We start from the raw sequence: 21,420 nt of genomic DNA, 5'->3' as shown, positions 1-21,420 counted from the left end.
AATCACAGCCGCCCAGCCTTTGATTTTCCACATGAACTTTGTAGAAAAAAATGATGTTCAATTAAGCCGTCAACCGCTTCGGGTTAACCGGTTCAAATCAGTAACCGGGCCGGTAAAATCGGAACCTGTTAACCGTTTAAGAAATACCGGTCTGGTTTCGATTTTTTGGAACTTGAACAGGATTAAACCAAGAAATCGAAACCGGCCGGTTAAACCGGTCGAATTAAATTTTTTTTTTTTTTTTTAAATATAGCGTTGTTTTCGGTTGGACGTTGATTGACACACCCGTTCTTGCCAAACGGTCCCAAACCCACATTTTACCCCCCCCCCCCCAACCCCCCAAACTTTTTTTTTTTTTAACATCCCATCCCCCACCCCCTATATAGACACTCTCCATTTATTTAATCCACCTAATTCACTCTTGCTTTCTCTCAATCTCTCAATTATAGTTACTTTGCAACAATTAGCCACTTTAAATTTCTCTCAATTAAATATTATAAAGTCTTATTATAGTTTCATTATTAATTTTGCAATTATAATATTGTTGGTGGAGTTGGTGATTTTGCAACAATGTCAAAGTAGCTTTGGTGGATTTGCAATTCTAGCCGCCTTCACTTTGTTGAAAATTAGTCTAACAATTTGATACCTTCGTTCCAACTCTATCTTTATTTTTCGCAATTTAATTTACGCAATTTAATTTGTTGCAATTTATTTTCTTGTGATTTATTTGAGTGTGATTTAAATTAATTCTATTTAATAATAGCGAAGAGATTTAGACGTGGTGCCGTTAGTAGTGGTATTGTTAGGGGTGGGTTTAATGAGGAAATATTTGTGGAAGAAACACCTAATTTAGGTATTGATGTTGGTGGAAATAATCCACTTTTAGATCATGAGGCAATGCAACAACATTATTCCAACACTTTTAATGAAATTGATGATGACGATGATGAAACACAAGCCCCCGAAAATCTCATAGGAGATACAGGTCCTGCACAATCACATACACAAGATAAACCGCCTAGAATTCGTAAGCCAACCGCTAAAATTTGAAAATTTATGACTAAGGATAAGGAAAGCCAAACAGCTAAATGTACCATATGTGGGCAAGTATTTGCTTTTAGGCAAGAAACTAGTAAGGATGGTGGAACGGGTACACTAAATGGTCATATGAGAAAGAAACATATGGATGTTTGGGGAAAGCAAACGGGTTCAATTGTGAGGGGTATTCAAATGACGATAGACCCACGAACCGATAAAAGTTTTAAGTATGACAAGAAACAAGAGCGTGTAGAAATATCTAAAATGGTAGCTTATGATTGTTTACCATTTCCTTTCCTTCGGGTTTGGGGTTTGTTACTTACATTCAACGTTGTTATAATCCGTTATTTGAGGGAATTCCTAGAAGTACTAGTAGAGCGGATGTTATAGATTTGTATAAAAAATATAGATTTTATTTGCGCCATGTATTTAATTCTTTATATTGTAATGTTTCTCTTACCGCTGATTTGGGTCTTAGTCTTAGTCTTAACAAATATCAACCGTGGCTTTGGAGAGTGCATTTAGCCAAGGAAGACAACAAATTGGAGATCATAGACACTCATTATCCGGATTTAGCTTGCAAGTATTAGTGTGCATTCACGATTGGATTAGATCGGAGCGACGCAACCAAAACTTACAAGCAGTGGAACGCGAAGAGGAAGAGATTAAAGATTTGATAGCAAGTGGAGCGGACCAAATGGAAGACTTTGAAGATATCTCCATGACCGAATATGATAATTAGCCAAATGATTGACAATTGGTGATTTTATTATTCTACTATTTCTTTGCAACTCATGCATTATTGGCAAGTTAAAAAAAAGTACAACTTGCAAATAAATGTTATCCAAGAATGAATAAAATATATGGCTCATTGAGGTTTCTTCTATTTATTTGTGTTCATATTTTTACTTATATTAAGTTAGGAATATACCTAAAATATACTTCTAATATACATCTACTTAAATTAAAAAATAGAAAGTTATATACTTGAAAAATAACTAAAATATACTAAGAATATACTTATAATATAAATATAATTAATTTATAAAATACGAATTTATAAACTTAGAAAAAACTTAAGCTATAAATAACTTAAGTTATAATATATAAGTTATAATTATACATATAACTTAAACATATATATATATATATATATATATATATATATATATATATATATATATATATATATATATATATATATATATATATATATATATATATAAGTTATATAACCTAAGTATATTGATATATATAAGTATATTCTTACTATATTTTAGGTATATATAGTATAACTTAAGTATATAACTTAATATATATATATATATACGAATTTATAAACTTAGAAAAAAAATAAGCTATAAATAACTTAAGTTATAATATATAAGTTATAAGTATATATATATAGTATACTTATATATATATAGTATACATATAACTTACTTATATATATATATATATATATATATATATATACATATATATATATGTTATATAACCTAAGTATATTGATATATATAAGTATATTCTTAGTATATTTTAAGTATATGTATTATAACTTAAGCGCGCGCACACACACACATATATATATATATATGTATGTGTGTGTATATATATATATATATATATATATATATATATATATATATATATATATACACACACACGTATATGCTGTATTGCTGACTTGCTGTTAGCCTGTTAGTCAGTAAATATATAAACTTTACTTATAAACTTATATAACATATGTAAATATACCTACAATATACTAATAAATACTATAATATATATATACTATACAAAAAAATAAAAAAAATAAAGAGGTTTTGGACATGTTTGAACCGGACCGGTCCGGTTTGGGATTTTTAACCGGTGGTCGGTTTCGATTTTTTAACCGGAAACTGGCCGGTTTGTTAACTGGTTACCGATCCGATTCGGTTCTAACCGGTTAACAGGTTTATGTCCAATACTCTAAGCTTGCTTTTCAATTTTACAGTCCCCTTGTTCCATTTTCACCTGACGGTATTTGATTGGGTATAAAATTTTAAAAAGTTAAATTATGATTTAAAACTTTGTAAATTATTTCACTAATCATATATATATATATATATATATATATATATATATATATATATATATATATATATATATATATATATATATATATAAGATGTTATTTTGCTTGAAATAAAAAAAGGGCAATGTATCAGATAAATTGCGACGGAGAAAGTCAGTTTTTATGCCAAGCTCCAGAACAAAGAGTTTGGTAACATATGTAATTTAACCAACAGTAATGCAAGAGCTTGCTTTCACAACCGGCTGCTAACTCACCCATACACTTTTCTGCATGGCACGTAGCAAGTACCTTCTTCTGATCATAAATAATAAAATCGGGATACTTAATTAGCTAAGTTTCATTGTCCATGTGATGCGTCGTGTCCTTCCGACTAATATTTTAATATATTAGTATAGTATAAGATTGAATTAATCATAGGTCTTTGTGCACGTGACGTGAGCACATCTCTTTGGATTCAATTGTTTTCCTCTTGGTCATTATCGATACTTGAACTAGTGATAGTAAAAAATATATATAATATCTACATATATATTGTTTCCTCAAAAAATAAAAAACGTATTTCCTCAGGGTGATAAAATGCTGGGATGATAATTAATGATTAAAGTTCTATACATACTAGAAAATACGATAGTAAAGTTTTATACATATCCATATCCTTTTTGGTGTGACCAGATGTATGATGTCTTTTTTTCAGAGCATAAAAAAGGAATATAATTTCCGCAATGAAACTGAGAGAGAATACTTCAGGAAAATCAAAATTAAAGACAGAACATAACAAGAAATGAAACCTTATCATGAAGAACTAGCTAGTAGACAACGTGTCTGTTCTCCGTGCCTTGAAGTCCATTTTATGTCCTATCAAAGAATAAAGTTCCCTTGACTTGGGAGGCACTCGCTGTTTAATACAACAAATTAAAGAACCTAATTGCTTTAATTAGCATACGTGTTGTATTTTGTGATTTAGAGCAAAAAACTTTAAATGTCAGCCGCATGCTATCCATTAATTGCTTACGTCCAAAAATTAAATTATCATCTTATCAAATATTAATAAAGCTCCTTTCTACGATTCCTCAGCAATGGCTGATAGTTCACGTCTATATTTTTGGTGTTTTCAGCTTAATATACAAATAATAAATGGAATATTCCCTCTCGTTAATTATTGATTTTTGAAGAAGAAATAGTATTGAATTTCATATTTGGAGTGTCCCCTAACTCTAGCTAGTCTTTGTTTGGACTTGGACTTTAGAAAAATAGGTGCAACATCTTTGATGCTTTTGTTTCCTACCTGTTATCAACTTATCATATATTAAGATGAAGTGAAAGACAAAAGCATGTCGGTTCTTGTTACATTCGGAGAATCTGCCGAATTGTTGACTGCAATCAACATGATGGCTAGACAGATAACGACTGTTAAGAATAATTGAATATATGCAGATTATTCATTAATTTTATTGCGGAAAAAGAAAAAAATCATAAACTAATACGCATTGTGTATATACATCAAATTATACTACAGTACTTTAAAGTTTAAAATTAATTTAGCAATAAGTGTGTGAGTTAAGATATGTGTAATGTATTTATTAAATTAGTGTAACGCAACATTAAGGCTGTAATTGAGGGAATCTTGTTTTACACTCGCTAAAAAAACTTCACATGTTGGTAGAAAAGTTTTCGAAATCATATATACGTGTAATCCGCTTTTCATTCTCCTTTCTTATTTTTCTCGATCGCATCATTTTGATTAAAGTAAAAAGTCTTGCGTTTGAATTTACGAAGATAAGTGTAATTATAACAGCCAAAGTTTTACATATTGTATCTATCAAGAATATCTTAGGGCTCGTTTGGTATGAGAGATAAGAATAAATAGTCTCGAAATTATATTTGAGATGAGTTTATCCCAAATTTGGTTGGGATAAAATTACGGTACAACTAATCCCGAAATCGCAATGTTATTTTATCCCTGTGGGAGGGTGGAATAACTAATCCTGGGATAACTTATTCCAGGATAAGTTATCCTGAGATAACTTGTTTAACTTGTTTCCAGCCAAGCGACCCCTAAGAATGCAACAAAATACGTACCTGTTACGTCGTCTTTAAGCATTTCAATCAAGGTATGATTAGGCTAAGTCTGCATTTGTGATCTCCTCAATTAACATATGACAATTTGAATAGGCATGTCTCAAGATTAAAGAGCAGAGAAGAGAACTAGTCATATATTTATAAATTTAAAAAGCCTTCCTAATGAATCCTCACATTACACAACAAGGCTTACACTATTGTTATATCTACTTAACAATACATATGAAGTAATTCAGGCTCTACAAAAAAATCAACAAAATAAGATCCAAGTCATAACCATCAACTATTAATATGTTTAACCCGTTTTAATAAAACATTAATTTATTAATTATCAAGTCCAAAAGTAGGATTATTTCCAACAAAGCATACAGTTAATCCACTCAAAAAACTAGGTCGACGCAATAATAATCAGTGGGATAAGACTTTACGCACAAGTCCTACACCTTACTATTTCGTTTACTTACCCACGGTCTGAGATTTCATGACTCATTCATAGTCGCGCACACCATGAAATAGATAAGGTCAAACAGAACAGTTAATATAAATCTCTCTCTAGTCTCTTCCAAGAGGGAATATAATATGTGGTTTTCTATAGCAGAAGAAGGTAGTAGCAAAAATCAAGTTGACTACCAGTAAAGGGATATCAGGGCACTTTTAAAATTTTCATTTCATTTCTCTGTCTCCACTATATGATTTGTGGTCCAAAAAACATCTTGGTGATATTTTTGCAGTTCATGTTAATATCAGCAGTATTTTGGAGTGTTGTATACAAATCAAAAGTACAAGTAGTAATAATTAACTCGAGGAAAATCAGACGCATGACCAAATCATATATCAAATGCTCCACCTCTTCGTAATATTAACACTATGGATAAATATGATTGCCAGAGAGTGGGAAGTCCATCACTCTCTTTAAAATTTTATTAATTTCAGCTCATCAGTAAGAGATCCCTCTTCGGCTCACTAGCTGGAGCCGAGCGACAAACGTGATTCCACGTCAGCACCTTTTCAATCTATTGGCTCCTCACACGCTCAGCTCATGCAAAATATGACACGTAGCTACACTCTGTCCCCAACTTCTTTTGTTCCTTCGTGACTAAGCTGAATTATTGGGTCCCAAGTGCTGGTGTCACCGAAAAATCCTACTTTTAAAAGCCAAATATATAGGTCCCACTAGCTAGTGCCACATGACTCAATTTTTTTTTTTGCAATGACTAAATTGTCCCTAGTGGAACCCACTCTACCCTTCCCTTCTCGTCCATAAATACTACCTCCTCATTTTTTACAATCCCTTTCTCCAATTACCTACCCACCCCCCCATATAAGAAATTTTCCACCATGATGTCCACTTTTCCGGCAACTACTCTGTCTACCGATGGACTTTTTCCCCATTTTTTCCCCGCTTTCGATGGCGGTTTCACTCCGTGGGACTCTATCGAACCGGCTTTCTTATTTCCACAAGAAGTGGAAGATCAAGAACCGGTTTTTTCTCCCAAGGAATCACCACCCTCTGAACCGGTTATTTCAAACTCGGATTCAGGGTCTGATGACTCCAAACCGAATATCATTCATTCTAGTTCCGGTTCAGATGAACCGGGCGGGAATAATAACAATAATAATAACTCGAACCGCTGTCCGGATAAGAGAAAACGGAAGCCCACAACATCGAACCGGGACATAGATGAGAGAAAGCGTAGACGTATGGTATCGAACCGGGAATCAGCCAGGAGGTCTCGAATGCGAAAGCAAAAGCATCTGGAGAACCTGAGGAACCTGGCGAACGGGTTTAAATTAGAGAACCGGGAATTAATGAACCGGTTACGGTTAATTACGCATCAGTGCCAACTGGTTCAGTGTGACAACGAGCGGTTGAGGACTGAATCGGCTATGCTAAGGGAAAGACTTGAGGCTATACGTCAAATATTGATCCTCCGGCAACTTGAGCAGCAATTTAATTCATACTCTGCATGGGCCCGCAATAATATGGAATTACAAAGACCTGAATAATTAATCAATTGACCTTATAATAAATCATCACTTAACGTGCTTTTTCGTATAAGCACTATATATCTTATAAGATGAATGAAATTATAAGAGGATTCTCTCTCTCTCTCTCCTCTTCTCTCTCTCTCTTGTAAATTAAAAGGTGCGTCTAATAGGGGTAAAGAGGTATATGTAGCTAGGAGTTTTGAGGTTGCTGGAAACCAAATGGTGGTTTTATTTTTAAGCAAAACCAAGCTCGTGTGTAAATGACTCGATGGTGTAATGTTTGGCTTATTAGTTAAATGGAAATCTCTCTCTTTACCTTTTAGTAAGTATTATTGCTGGTACGGATATTGCCAGAATTGTTTTCTCTGACTTTTTCAGCTCTCTAGTGCGGATTGGACCCCCTTTGAATTAACGTATTTGTTGTCATTAGCGTTAATCCGACGGTCATTAGAGTAACTATTATCTCCGCTATTGGATTATAGACTTAATCAGGGATAATGCTGTCCATCAAAAAAGTTGATTAGTCGTTCCAAATCGGACGCCATGCATTAATTAAGTAGCGTCCCACAAAAGGGACCCGCGTTTATATAGGTTCACTGGTTATTGAAGGAATGAATATATTGATGGTTCACTCTACCACCTGATTTATGTTCACATCTATACGCAGGAAAATAAAGAAAAGAGAGAGCGAATAATTGTTTCTGACAAAATAAATTATTAACCAAAGGACAACGAATATGTTGCTTTCAGTGTATGATGTATCCATGCTCTTTTATTTTATTTTTTTACGAAACTTTAGGGGTGTTTGGATCAAGTTCGAAAGCGGATAGGAGCATTATTGTATAATAATAATCAAGATGTCTACATGACGTTATAGTTAAAATTTCAAGATTTTAGATGTAACCTTTAACAGTCTAAGATAAATACTAAACATGCATGGCTTTAGAATCATAAAATTTAATGATATTTAGGAAACTTTAGGGTGTTTGGATCAAGTACGAAAGCAGATAGAAGCATTATTGTATAATAATAATCAAGATGTCTAGATGACGTTATAGTTAAAATTTCAAGATTTTAGATGTAACCTTTAACAGTCTAAGATAAATACTAAACATGCATAGCTTTAGAATCATAAAATTTAATGATATTTAATGATTTGTATATTTTTTTGGACATACAATTTGAATTTCTTAAATTGTATATTTCTTATAGTCATAAAAATCCCATAAATTGTGAAAATTATCAAAATATTCTTAATTCTTATACAATCTTACCAAATGAGCAAGTCATAGTTCATAACAAAATTAATACGCTACTAGAAGGCATTTCTAAAAATGACAACATCAATTGATCAAACTTTAATTTAATAAAAAAAAAATTAACATGAATAGTAATGTAGCTACTCTTTAATATAATCCTCCCACATGGTAGACATAAATAAAGGTTGGTAAATGGTTGGTGGGAGTAATTGTTAAAAACATCTACCAACTTCTGAGTCTTTTTTTTACAAAATATAAATTTATGGGTCAAGTTTTATAGTTAAAAATTTTGAAATCATAGTTTGAAACCCCAAATCATGCCTTTTTGGATGATTTAAGATTCCAAACCTTGGTTTGAAATCATGAGATGAAATGCATGTTCAAACACTGATTTCATCTTATGGTTTCAAACCATGACTTCAAATCGCATGTCCAAACGCCTACTTACCATAAACTACTTTATAAGATTGTTTTCATCAAGAAGATAAACCTGAATTTAAGTACGATTTTTCTTGATATGCCTAGAGAGAAAATTGTCTCAATTCTTCAGCCATGACAAAACGCTCTCTCTTCTTTCACCCATCAATCTCACGCTCTTGTTAGAAATGATAACAATATTAACTATGCACCACTCCCAATTCTCAAAACAATTTGGATTCGGTTATATGAATTTTGAGTTATAACGTTTCTTCATTTAATCTCAATTCATAGTACAATATTATGAGGGTTTACCATGATTTGACAAGTTTTACATTGATTGTTCGTGTACCAACAACCCTTCTCCTTTATTCGAGTTTGGGACCGACAATGTGAGCAAACTCATACAGGCAGAGTTTCTTAATAGAAATGATACTCCCTTCGTCTCAAAAAGATTGTCTTAGTTTGACTTGACACGAAGTTTAAAAAATAACGAAAGAACTTTGAAATGTGTGGCTATAAATCATCTCATTAAGTTAAATTGTTTCTAAATATAGAAATGTGCTAGGGACAATCTAATAAGGAAAGTAAGATAATCTTTTTGGGAAGGAGGGAGTAGTATTTTATTCCTTAAGTTCCATTAAGTTAAATTGTTTAAATATAGAAATGTCTTAAGCCAAACAAAATAAGTTGCGATAGCCCAAATTATTTTTTGGCTTAATAAGGAAAGTAAGATAATCTATTTTTTTGGAAGGACAAAATGAGTATTTTATTCCTTAAGTTCCATTAAGTGAGAAAGCTCTTAATTGTTACTTAAAAAATATAATTTTATCAATTAGACTTCAGCCCTTACATTTAATTAATCAAATTTTAATAGGTCATTAAGATAACTGTAGTCCAACAGTAAATATCGCGTGGACCACACCTTACTTTTATTGCTTTAAAACATTTGACCCAAGGAGTTCTGATTTGAATTGAAACCTAATCCAATCAGCCCATAAAAGAAGAAAGGTTGCACATGTCATTCCCATTTTCATTTCCCTTTCACCAAAAAAAGAGTGGATTTTTAATACAATAAAGAAATTTTGGTTTGGTTTTTTGGTGCGCAAGTTGAAGGACTATTTTACATGTAGGTGCCACGGGTATTCCCCGCGTACGTAAGTGTATAAATCTAATAAACCACCATGGATAAAGAACTAAGCGATAAAAGAAAAGTTAGTTTGAACGAGTAAAAATTGTTGCTTTTTCTTCATTTTAATTTTTTCTGTTTCATTGTCTTTTAAAAAGGTGAAAGCTTTGGAAAGCATCTCCGTTAAAAATAAAAAATAGTTAGGTTTGATTTTTTTTTCTTTTTCCGGACCCTTAGACCAATATATCGAATTTAATATTGACCAATTTGCAAGATCGACATGTATATTACTGCTTTGTGTAAGAGACATGTTCCTCGACATGTCCGCTTGCCGACACAGGGGCATCTATGGAATTTTGAAAATTATGTTCGTTCTAACTGTTGTACTTACGAGTTTCAGTGCTTGTATTGTTTATATTTTTGGACAAAAAAACCAAGGTACCTTTGTTTATTCCATTTTGTATCCCGAATTGTCTTGTTTTTCCTTAGAGAGGTGGACCCTCCTTGAATTTGTTTTCCAAGCTAGTAATCACCTTAGACCTGAATTGTGTATATATCTCTGCAACATAAATTTGGATTGATTATTAATATGTTGTTACTCTTAATAATATTTTTACCGATGTTAATACAATATTTCATCAGTTGTTGCTATTCAATCATAAATATTATTTCACCATCGTAATTTATGTGATGGAATTTGATTGCTATATAGTTTAAATTTGAAAAGAAAATCTAAAATTAGTTATAGACATTTATGTTGCTATTAAATCATTTTATTAATGGCAAAAAGAGAAGATTAAAGTTAAAATATAGAAATGTCTTTTTTGAAATTGATTAAAAAAAGGAGGAGTATCACATAAATTGACACTAAAAAAGTAATAACTAGACGAAACAAAGAAATTTATGAAAATAAATTGTAAGAGAGAATCGAGCCAAATGTACTTTGTAGGTAATTATATGGAGTGTCATATTAAGAACGGAAAAGGTCCAAAAATACCCCTAACGTATGGGAAATGGCTCATAAATACCCTCCATCCACCTATTGGTCTAAAAATACCCCTCCATCCACCTATTTGGTCCAAAAATACCCCCAACCTATTTTTTGGCTCAAGAATACCCCTCAAACTCACCCTAATTTTGATGGTATTTTTTCAATTTTAAAATGCTACTTGGCTTGTTTTGATTGGCCATATATATTATTTAATTTAAAAATTAAACTCCACCCGAAATCCAATCCCGTTGAGCCATTTTTTAAAACCCACATTTCATTCGAAGAATATAAATGAGACAATTCGTGGGTGAAACTTCTTCCATTAATTGGATACGCAGAGATGGTACTATTATCTTTCTTTCATTTTCTTATTATATGACATAATTGCCTCACAGTTTGTAGACCTACAAGACAAACTTGAGATAGATTTCTATTTGAAAAGTTAACCTTTATCTCTTCTATTCTTGGTCAATAAACAATTCATAGAGTTCCATATATTTCAGATGCTATTTTCCAGAATATGACGAGGTTATTCTTGTTGGCTATTGTTTTTCTCTATTTATGTGTTTTCAATCAAAGTATTTAAGGAAAAGCAGATGATATTTTTACAACCAGGAATATCATATGCAACAGATAGAATAGAAAAGTATGGACCTTAAAATTAAATAATATATGTGGCCAATCAAAACAAGTCACGTAGCATTTTAAAATTGAAAAAATACCATCAAAATTAGGGTGTTAGTTTGAGGGGTATTCTTGAGCCAAAAAAATAGGTTGGGGGTATTTTTGGACCAATAGGTGGATGGAGGGTATTTGTGAGCCATTTCCCATACGTTGGGGATATTTTTGGACCTTTTCCGTATTAAGAAAGAAAACAAATCTTCTTCTGCCTTCCCTATTTTTGATTTATTTAGCATTCATCAATCTTCAAGTGGAAAAGGGCCAAATACCCCAGTATTATGAGAAATAGTTTAAATATACCTCTCATTATATTTCCGGTCCAAATATACCCCTGCCGTTGTACTATTGATTCAAATATACTCTTCCTCTATTAAGGTTGTTCAAGGAAAACATTCAATCCTATGAGGTACTGATATTTGATGAGGTGGATGCCACGTCCCCTGCCATCTCAGCACCCCTAATCAATTTTACCCCTCCCCTATATTTGTTCTTTCACCACAAAAAATTCCTTCCCGAAACTCATTCAGAATTCCCCAGACACAAACCAAATATGCATTTCTAGCATAAAACACGCTACGAACTTGCCTCGCACACTTGCATTTTTCAAAAGAGGTCGTCTTGACCCGAGGTTGACCAAGGTCAACTCCAACACTTCCATAACGCACCTTACCAACCAAGTACCCGAAACACACCCGAACGCCTTGGGACCTGATGGAATTGACGAAACCACAAAAATGACACATTTATCCCCACTATTGACTTTGGTCAAACTTCTCCATTTTTCTAATTCTAGAACTTCTAAACTTACCAAAATCTGAAACTCGCCCGATTACCTCGGGAACCGTACCACATGTCCCCCTAAGTCATAAATACACAAAACCAACCTCGGAAGGGTATTTTAGGAAATTCTAGGTGAAAAGCTCAGAACGACTTAGCGAGTTGTTACACTATGCATACAATAATAATAATCACATCTCAATTCCAAATAAGTCATGGTCGACTATATATGCCAAAATTATGTATAGATGCAAAAAAATTAAAATCTAAATCTAATTTAATTCAATTTCATTATTTTTTGCTCAAATAATGTATATATGCATACAATAACAACAATCACGTCTCAATCCCAAACACGTCGGGATAGGGTATATGACAAAATTATGTATACATATGCGAAAAATTAAAATCTAAATCTAAATAAAATTCACTTCTATTATTTTTTGCTTAAATCATGTATAAATGCATACAACAACAATAACGTTTCAATCCCAAATAAATCGGGATCGACTATATGACAAAATTATGTATGCATATGCAAAAACAAAATTAAATGTAAATAAAATCTGATCACTTTGAAATTCATTAACTCTAGATCTTGGATATTTTGAGTATCAAAAATTAAAAAAGATTTTGTTGCATAAATTTATTGAGCATGTCTTCTTAGGAAGACAATTGGTAGACATCTTCACTTAAATTCTTCGCATCTTTAATTGCTTTTTTGTCCCTAAAACATGCGACGTCGCCGAGGTCCTTATAATATTGTTCTTTGAATGGCGAGTAGGAAGGAATTTTTTTCTCCAATTTGTGTAACTTCGACCAAAATCCATAATCATTCCCGAAATCGAACAATACTTTTTCATCAGCCGACGCCCTTATATGTTCTTTAGTTTCTGTTACCAGCTGCAAATTCCTTGTACCCTTGTCCGATGAACTAACAGGGAACTCATCTGAAGAAATATTTTTTTGGTAAATTAATTAGAGGATCGACCTTGAAAGGGGGGGGGGGTGGTGAGGGTGAGATTTCTTGTTGAACAACACCGCTCCTGTCTTTTTATGCCTAACAGGTTTTGATGGTGATGCCATGAGAACCCTGAGGACTCTATTTTTGTGTAAATAATATACTTTTCTATTTTACTATATAGTTCTATATATACTAGTAGCAGTGGTTGTTACTAGGAAACCTAATAAATAAGATTCCATTAATGTTGAAGATCTGAAATTGTAGGGGAAACAAGAATCATAGTCTTAATTCTCTATATGGGTTTTGAGGGGGGGGGGGGAGGGGTGACATGTCAAATTACCAGTCACCATTTTCATGCGCACAATTAGAATCCATCTGGACACATTTTCATTTCTCTTCACATAATGTGGGCCCCATTTGAATATGTTATATCACGCGCTACTATTGCAATCATTTTAGGGCAATCAGTTTTCTAACAAAGACCCACTAGACTACTCATTTCACATTTATCGATGACTTCATCAAAGATAGTAGAATATTTTCTTAGCGTAATCAGCGTAGACATAAATTTTGTATGTATTCGCATCATAAACTTGGATTAATTATTAATATGTTGGTACTCTTAATAATATATTTATTGATGTTAATACAATATTTCATCAACTGTAAATATTTAATCATAAATATTATTTCACCCATCGTAATTCATGTGGTGGTATTTGATTGGGCACATAGTTTAAAATTTGAAAAGAAAATCGTTGAAATTTATGTTCTAAAATTAGTTATAGACATTTATATTGCTAAAATCTTTTTTTTTTTTTTTGGTAACTAATCAATCTTATTAATCACCAACTGGAACTCATCACAAATCCATAGTTGCAGTACACATACAAATATCTCAGAAAGTGGAACATCAAACAAACTCTATCCTATAGACTAAGCAGCTAAAATTTCAGCTCATTTAACAAATCTTGAAGTCCTATAGGTGCCCTCACATTACAAGTGTAAGCTATATCTTTAGTTATTCTATCCTATTCTCTACTTTTCTTCTCAAAAACTCGATTATTCCTTTCAATCCACACGTGTAACAGATCACTGGCATACCAGTTTGAATAACTGTGCTTGCAATGACTTTCCTTTGCTTGTTCTGATGATGTGCTGCAACTGCTGCTCCCAAGTTGTACTCAAGTGAGTTGTTTTTTGCATCTAGGTTAGAAGCTTCAACCAGATTCTCCTAGCAAAGCAGTAGTTAACAAATAGGTGCTCTCTTGATTCCTCTGCCCTATGACACAGTGTACATTGTTTATCAACTTGCATACCCCATTTACTTAGTCTATCAGCAGTAAGAAGTTTCCCTTGTAAGATCAGTCAGAAGGTGAATTTTGCTTTTGGCCTTGCTGAGTTGTTGAATAATGCACATTTCCATGGAACTTTGGGTTGATTGTCTAGCAAAGTGAAATAGATTTGCCTGATAATGCTTTGCCCTGGCTTGAATTGTATGTGTCCTGATTTCTGTACCATTCTAGCTTCCAATATCTTTCTCACCATCCAGCTAGCCTGCTTTGGCACTGGGCAGTCATAAAATTGGTTATTCTTTATATAAAACTAGTGAATCCATTTAATCCAAAGTTTGTCCTGTTTGCTAGCTATGTCCTAGCTGTGTTTAGCAATGGCAGCTTTGTTCCATAGCTGCAAATTAGTAATATTCCCCATAGGACTTTGGACTACATATTCTTTCCCATGCCACCAAAGCTTTCTTAGTAATCACATTGCCACCAGACTATATATAACTTCTGCAATATGCTTCAATAGCCTTTACCACATTGGAAGGGAGGATAAACATTTGTGCCCAATATGATGGGATTCCAAATAACACAGTTTGGACCAACCGAATTCCGCCAAAGATATAGGATAGCTTCTTTGATGTCCAAGATGATATTCTGGCTATGATTCTGGACCAGCTGGATTTTGAATAACACAAATCATTTACAAATCATTTTATTAATGGAAAAATAAGAAGATTAAAGTTAAATGGAGTACTAAATAGCGAAAGGTCTTTTTTGAAACTGATTAAAAAAAGGAGGAGTATCATATAAATTGAACCTAAGAAATTTATTTCTACGTGTTTTTGGCGTAATTGAAGGATTATTATTAAAATAAATTGTAATAGAGAATTGAGCCAAATGTACTTTGTAGGTAATTCTATGAAGTGTCATTTGAGGAAAGAAAACAAATCTGCTTCTGCCTTCCCTATTTTCGATTTATTTAGCATTCATCAATCTTCAAGCGGAAAAGGACCAAATATACCCCTGTACTATGGGAAATGGTTTAAATATACTCCTCATTATACTTTCGGTCCAAATATACCCCTACCGTTGTATATTGGTTCAGATATACTTCTCCTCCGTTAAGGTTGTTCAAGGAAGACATTCAATCCTAAGTGGCACTGATATTTCCAACTGTACTTTGTAGGTAATTCTATGGAATGTCATTTGAGGAAAGAAAACAAATCTGCTTCTGCCTTCCCTATTTTTGATTTATTTAGCATTCATCAATCTTCAAGCGGAAAAGGGCCAAATATACCCCTGTACTATGGGAAATGGTTTAAATATACCCCTTATTATACTTTCGGTCTAAATATACCCTACCGTTGTACTATTGGTTCAGATATACTCCTCCTCCGTTAAGGTTGTTCAAGGAAGACATTCAATCCTATGTGGCATTAATATTTGATCAGGTGGATGACACATGGCATGCCACCTCAAAGACCTCTAACTAATTTTACCCATCCCCTCTATTTGTACGTGGCATCCACCTTAGCACCCCTAACCAAATTTACCCTTCCCCACTATTTGTTCTTTTATCACAAAAATTTCCTTCTCTACTACCACCATTGCCACTATTATAATTTCATCACCATTCTATTCAATTCATTCTTTAGTAGCGAAGTATTTCTCTAAAGCATAAAGCGAAAAGTATTGAAAACAAAAGAATCTAACTATATCAATAAAAACCAAAAACTCAAAAACAAATCATCAAATCAAAACAAGAAGAAACAAAATGGCACGCCAAGTAGTTGCTCTGGCTCTCCTCTTCGTTGCCTTTATTGCAGAGCTAACATGAGCCTCCTATTCCTCTAGTTCATTACTTAAAGATGGTGCGCCCACAACATATTCAATCTCCCTTACTCCTTCTGCTGATGCATCGAGCCCTGTTGATTCTGATTTGAAGCCTACATCTCCACTTGCGCCTGCTAGTGAGGCGAGTGCACCAAATGCATCTGTGGGTGGGATTGGTTATTAGTTATTAGGTAGTTGCTTTTATACGTTTTGGATGAGGTCCGCCTTCTACCATGTGGCAGTAATTATGGCAAGAATGGTGGAAGGGGATTTTAGTGGTTGAAGAACAAATAGAGGGGAGGGGTAAAATTGGTTAGGGGTGTTGAGGTGATATGCCACGTGAGATCTACCTCATCAAATGTCAGTATCACGTAGGATTGAATGTCCACCTTGGACAATCTTAATGGAGGAGAGTTATATTTGAACAAATAGTATAACGGCAAGGGTATATTTGGACCAAAATATAATGAGGGATATATTTAAACCATTTGTCATAGTACAGGGGTTTATTTGTCCCTTTTCCGAACTTCTACTATGTACAATAGAGAGTATTCAATAATAATAAATTTATTTTTTTGGGTTACACGGGCTAAGAACCTTTAGTCCTAATATAGATGATGTGAAAGAGTTCTGACTTGTTGAAATTTGGTTCAAGATAACCATCCGTAGCACTGTATCATAAAGCAAACTTCTTTGAAAATTTTCTTTTTTTTTTCAATCCATAAAACATATTCTTAAATTTGCATAATGTAGCTGAATTACCCTTTTTTTATCTTCTGAATTTTAGACTAGATTGGGCTCCCAAAACCTTTTACTATGCCTTGAGGAATAAGAATGTACAAATAATCTACATTCATAACTGGATTTGAAACAAAAACAATTAATTAGTGATACTAACGAGAATATGAAATTATGACCGAATTCTGTGAGTTCAACTTATAATCATTGTTTTTTGCTCAAATTATGAATATATACGTGTCACAACCCAAGTCCCAATACAAGACTAAGTTGCGAAACATAATAAAGTGCGGAATATAAATAAAGTAAACCATAATAAATCTCATAATAACTCCAATAATACAAGGACATAAGTAGTCTAAGTCAATACAATTCCCCAAAACCTGAAGTCGCAGTACATGAGCTACTAAATCTAAATACAGTCTGATAATATTACATGAAATGTCTGAAATGAAGAAAAGACTGAAAATAAAAGATAGAGTGAAGTCTGGTACAGAGGGATCCTCATCAGCATACCCTGAACTCCGCAAAAGCTCTCCGACAGTCTCTAAATCAAAGTGCTGAACTCGTACTCGAATTGGTACCCGCACACAAAAGGTGTAGCAAGTATAGAGTGAGTACGGGGAGCACGTGTACCCAACAGCATTATTGAATGATCCTAAAATATAATGATGATGAGGGTTGTTACTTCTGATACTCCTCTTCTTGCTTTGTTATTTCAAAATCCATAATTTATAAGCATTCAATAAATATAAAAAGTGTGAACACTACATCAACTCATACAATTTATTTTTATTCCAGCTTAGCCGTAAAGGTTCTGTCTGTCCATTCAGTTTAGTCAAGCTCAAGAGTAAAGATCCCATATTTATATACTCTTGGCACATGTGACATGTAAACAAAACCAACAGCATAAATGCTATGCAACATAAAGGAATGTGTGCAAATGCAAGTGAATCATATGCAATGCAAGGGCTATATGCACCCGTATGTACACGCTCCTGCAGTAGGTTTCCCATGACCCAAGGGGGACTCATGAGGTCCATATATCCACCTGAAATACCAGGTCTCCGGGTCCCAGCCGTTGGTTGAATATCATCATCACTCCAAACCATGTATCATATCCAATATCCGGCCTCCCATGCTCTTGTCTTGTAATTTACTAGTCATGTACTAACAATATCATTAAAGTATGAATGGATATGCGTACATCATGCAAATGCATAATTTTAAGATTATAAGTTCATTTCATAAATCAGACGAGATGTGGAGTGATGAATGCAAGTCAAGTCAATAACCACAATTATTCAGTCAATCGTGGCTCTCATGGCCCAAATAAACAACAATCATACAAACCTAAATAGATTTATCCACCATCTCATAGCCCGAAGGCTAAACACATAATCTCCGTCACAATTATAATACATTTATGCGTTAATTGCCCATATAGTTACACCGGTATCCACAGAAGTGCTCGTCATCTCATGAGTACGGGACCCCCAATTCCCCCATTACGCCCCTTATTAGCTTTACCAACACATAACACTACATAAAGGGTCTGGTAAGTCCCAGCTTTCCTGAATCTGAAGTCGAAGAGTCACTCCATGGCCTTGCCTTTCCTTTGAGCCTCCGAACGATCTCACTCTGATCAAATATGGTATTTACATGAGAATACGAGCCTAACGATACCAACAAAGTCATATAAAGAATTCGAATTCAAAAAGCCAACCTAAAACCCCGTCCTAAATTCCAAAGGTTAAAACGGTAATTTATTGTGAATCCGGGTTCAATATGGTCAATTTAGTAATCTACATGATCATACGAATCCAACAACACCCATATTGCTAAGGTTTAATCCGGAACCCAAAATAAACCCAAAAAGACAACCCCGACCCCACAAGGGCAAAACTGAAATTTAAGCCTAAAATCATCTTGCTTATAGTTTAGATAGTCCAAATCCTAAAAATAATTAAGTTCGATGACAATTGAATTCTCAATTTCATAAATTCATTAAACCCATTTCTACGGAAAAACCCACATTTTCTACTTTTGCAATCATGAATTTAAGCTTAATCTGAAAGAAGAAATCAATGCAATATGCTTAGATGAAGGTTTAGATCTTACCCCAATGTAGAAACGTGAACTTGGCACTTGAAATCTCTCAATTTTGAGCTCTCTAGCTTCTAAAATGGTGAATGGGAATGAAACACGAATTTGAGGTTTTTATTACTATTCAGGTAAAATACCCTTCGCGAACGCGCCCATCGACCCGGCTCAAACCATCGCGAACGCGAGGGGTCGATCGCGAACGCGATGACTAGGCCAACCCGACCCAGACCCCAAATTCCATGTACGAACGCGAGCCCTGCCTCCCAAATGCGACCCCACCCGGTCCCCCTTCTTCGCGAAAGTGAGACCTTCTTCGCAAATGCGAAGAAGGAAAGCAGATGACTCAAACACCATAAAATCTAGTTCCTTCCAAAACTCAACCAAACACTTGAAACTCAATCGGAATGCCCCGGACTCAAACCAAATAGGCATTTATATCATAAAAACGCTACGAACTCGCTCGCGTACTGGGATTCCTCAAAGGAGGTCATCTTGACCTGACCAAGGTCAACTCCAACACTTCCAAAACTCAACTTTCCAATCAAGTGACCGAAACACACCCGAACGCCTCGGGACCCGAACCAAAGGCTCGATTAAGTCATAAATGACATTCCGGACCTAATGGAATAGACAAATCCACAAAAATGACATATTTACCCGCCGTGTTGACTTTGGCCATACTTTTTCATTTTTTTAACTCTAAAACTTCTAAACTTACCAAAATCTGAAACTCGTCCGATTACCTCGGGAATTGTACCACCCGTCCTCGCAAGTCCTAAATACACAAAAACAACTTCCTGAAGGGTACTTAGGAAAGTCTAGGTGAAAAGCTCAAAACGAATTAGCGTGTCGTTACAATATGCAAACACTAATAATAATCACATCTCAATTCCAAATCAGTCTTGGTTGGCTATATATGCCAAAATTATGTATAGATATTAAAAAAAATTAAAATCTAAATCTAATTTAATTCACTTTCATTATTGTTTGCTCAAATAATGAATATATGCATACAATAACAACAATCACGTCTCAATCCCAAACAAGTCGGGTTCGGGTATATGACAAAATTATGTATACATATGCGAAAAATTAAAATCTAAATCTAAATAAAATTCACTTCTATTATTTTTTGCTTAAATCATGTATAAATGCATACAACAACTTTCAATCCCAAATAAATCGGAATCGACTATATGACAAAATTATGTATGCATATGCAAAAACAAAATTAAATGTAAATAAAATCTGATCACTTTGAAATTCATTAACTCTAGATCTTGGATATTTTGAGCATCAATTATTAAAAAAGATTTTGTTGCATAAATTGATTGAGCATGTCTTCTTGGGAAGACAACTGGTAGACATCTTCACTTAAATTCTTCGCATCTTTAATTGCTTTTTTGTCGCTAAAACATGCGACGTCGCCCAAGTCCTTATAATATTGTTCTTTGAATGGTGAGTAGGAAGGAATTTTTTTCTCTAATTTGTGTAACTCCGACCAAAATCCATAATCATTCCCGAAATCGAACAACACTTTTTCATCAGCCGACACCCTTATATGTTCTTTAGTTTCTGTTGCCGGCTGCAAATTCTTTGTACCCTTGTTGGATGAACTAGCAGGGAACTCATCTTCAGAATTATTTTTTGGTAAATTAATTAGAGGATCGACCTTGAAAGGGGGGTGAGGTTTCTTGTAGAACAACACCGCTCCTGTCTTTTTATGCCTAACAGGTTTTGATGGTGATGCCATGAGAACCCTGAGGACTCTATTTTTGTGTAAATAATATACTTTTCTAATTTACTATATAGTTCTATATATACTAGTGGTGGGGGGTGTTACTAGGAAACCTAATAAATGAGTGTCCATTTATGTTGAAGATTCGAAATTTTAGGGGAAACAGAGAATCATAGTCTTAATTCTCTATACTTGGGGTGGGGGGGTTGGGGGGGGGGGTTGTTGACATGTCAAATTGCCAGGCACTATTTGTCTGTGGCTTAATACTGAGAAAGCCCCTTTAACTTGCTAACAAATTCCCTTTAGACGCTGGAACTA

The 21,420-nt window shown here is 34.0% G+C and overlaps 1 protein-coding gene across 1 annotated transcript; it reads left to right on the top strand.

The window, feature by feature from the left end:
* The first annotated feature begins 6,360 nt into the window (after positions 1–6,360).
* On the top strand, positions 6,361–7,503 carry LOC132046758 (bZIP transcription factor 2-like). Its single transcript, XM_059437498.1, has one exon. The coding sequence runs from the start codon at positions 6,533–6,535 to the stop codon at positions 7,199–7,201; it is 669 nt and encodes a 222-aa protein (XP_059293481.1). The 5' UTR covers positions 6,361–6,532; the 3' UTR covers positions 7,202–7,503.
* Positions 7,504–21,420: the final 13,917 nt, after the last annotated feature.

Source organism: Lycium ferocissimum, chromosome 2 (assembly GCF_029784015.1).
Source record: "Lycium ferocissimum isolate CSIRO_LF1 chromosome 2, AGI_CSIRO_Lferr_CH_V1, whole genome shotgun sequence".
Lineage (NCBI taxonomy): Eukaryota > Viridiplantae > Streptophyta > Magnoliopsida > Solanales > Solanaceae > Lycium > Lycium ferocissimum.
Note: the sequence above shows the minus strand (reverse complement) of the source record. Positions and strands in the feature narration are given on the sequence as shown.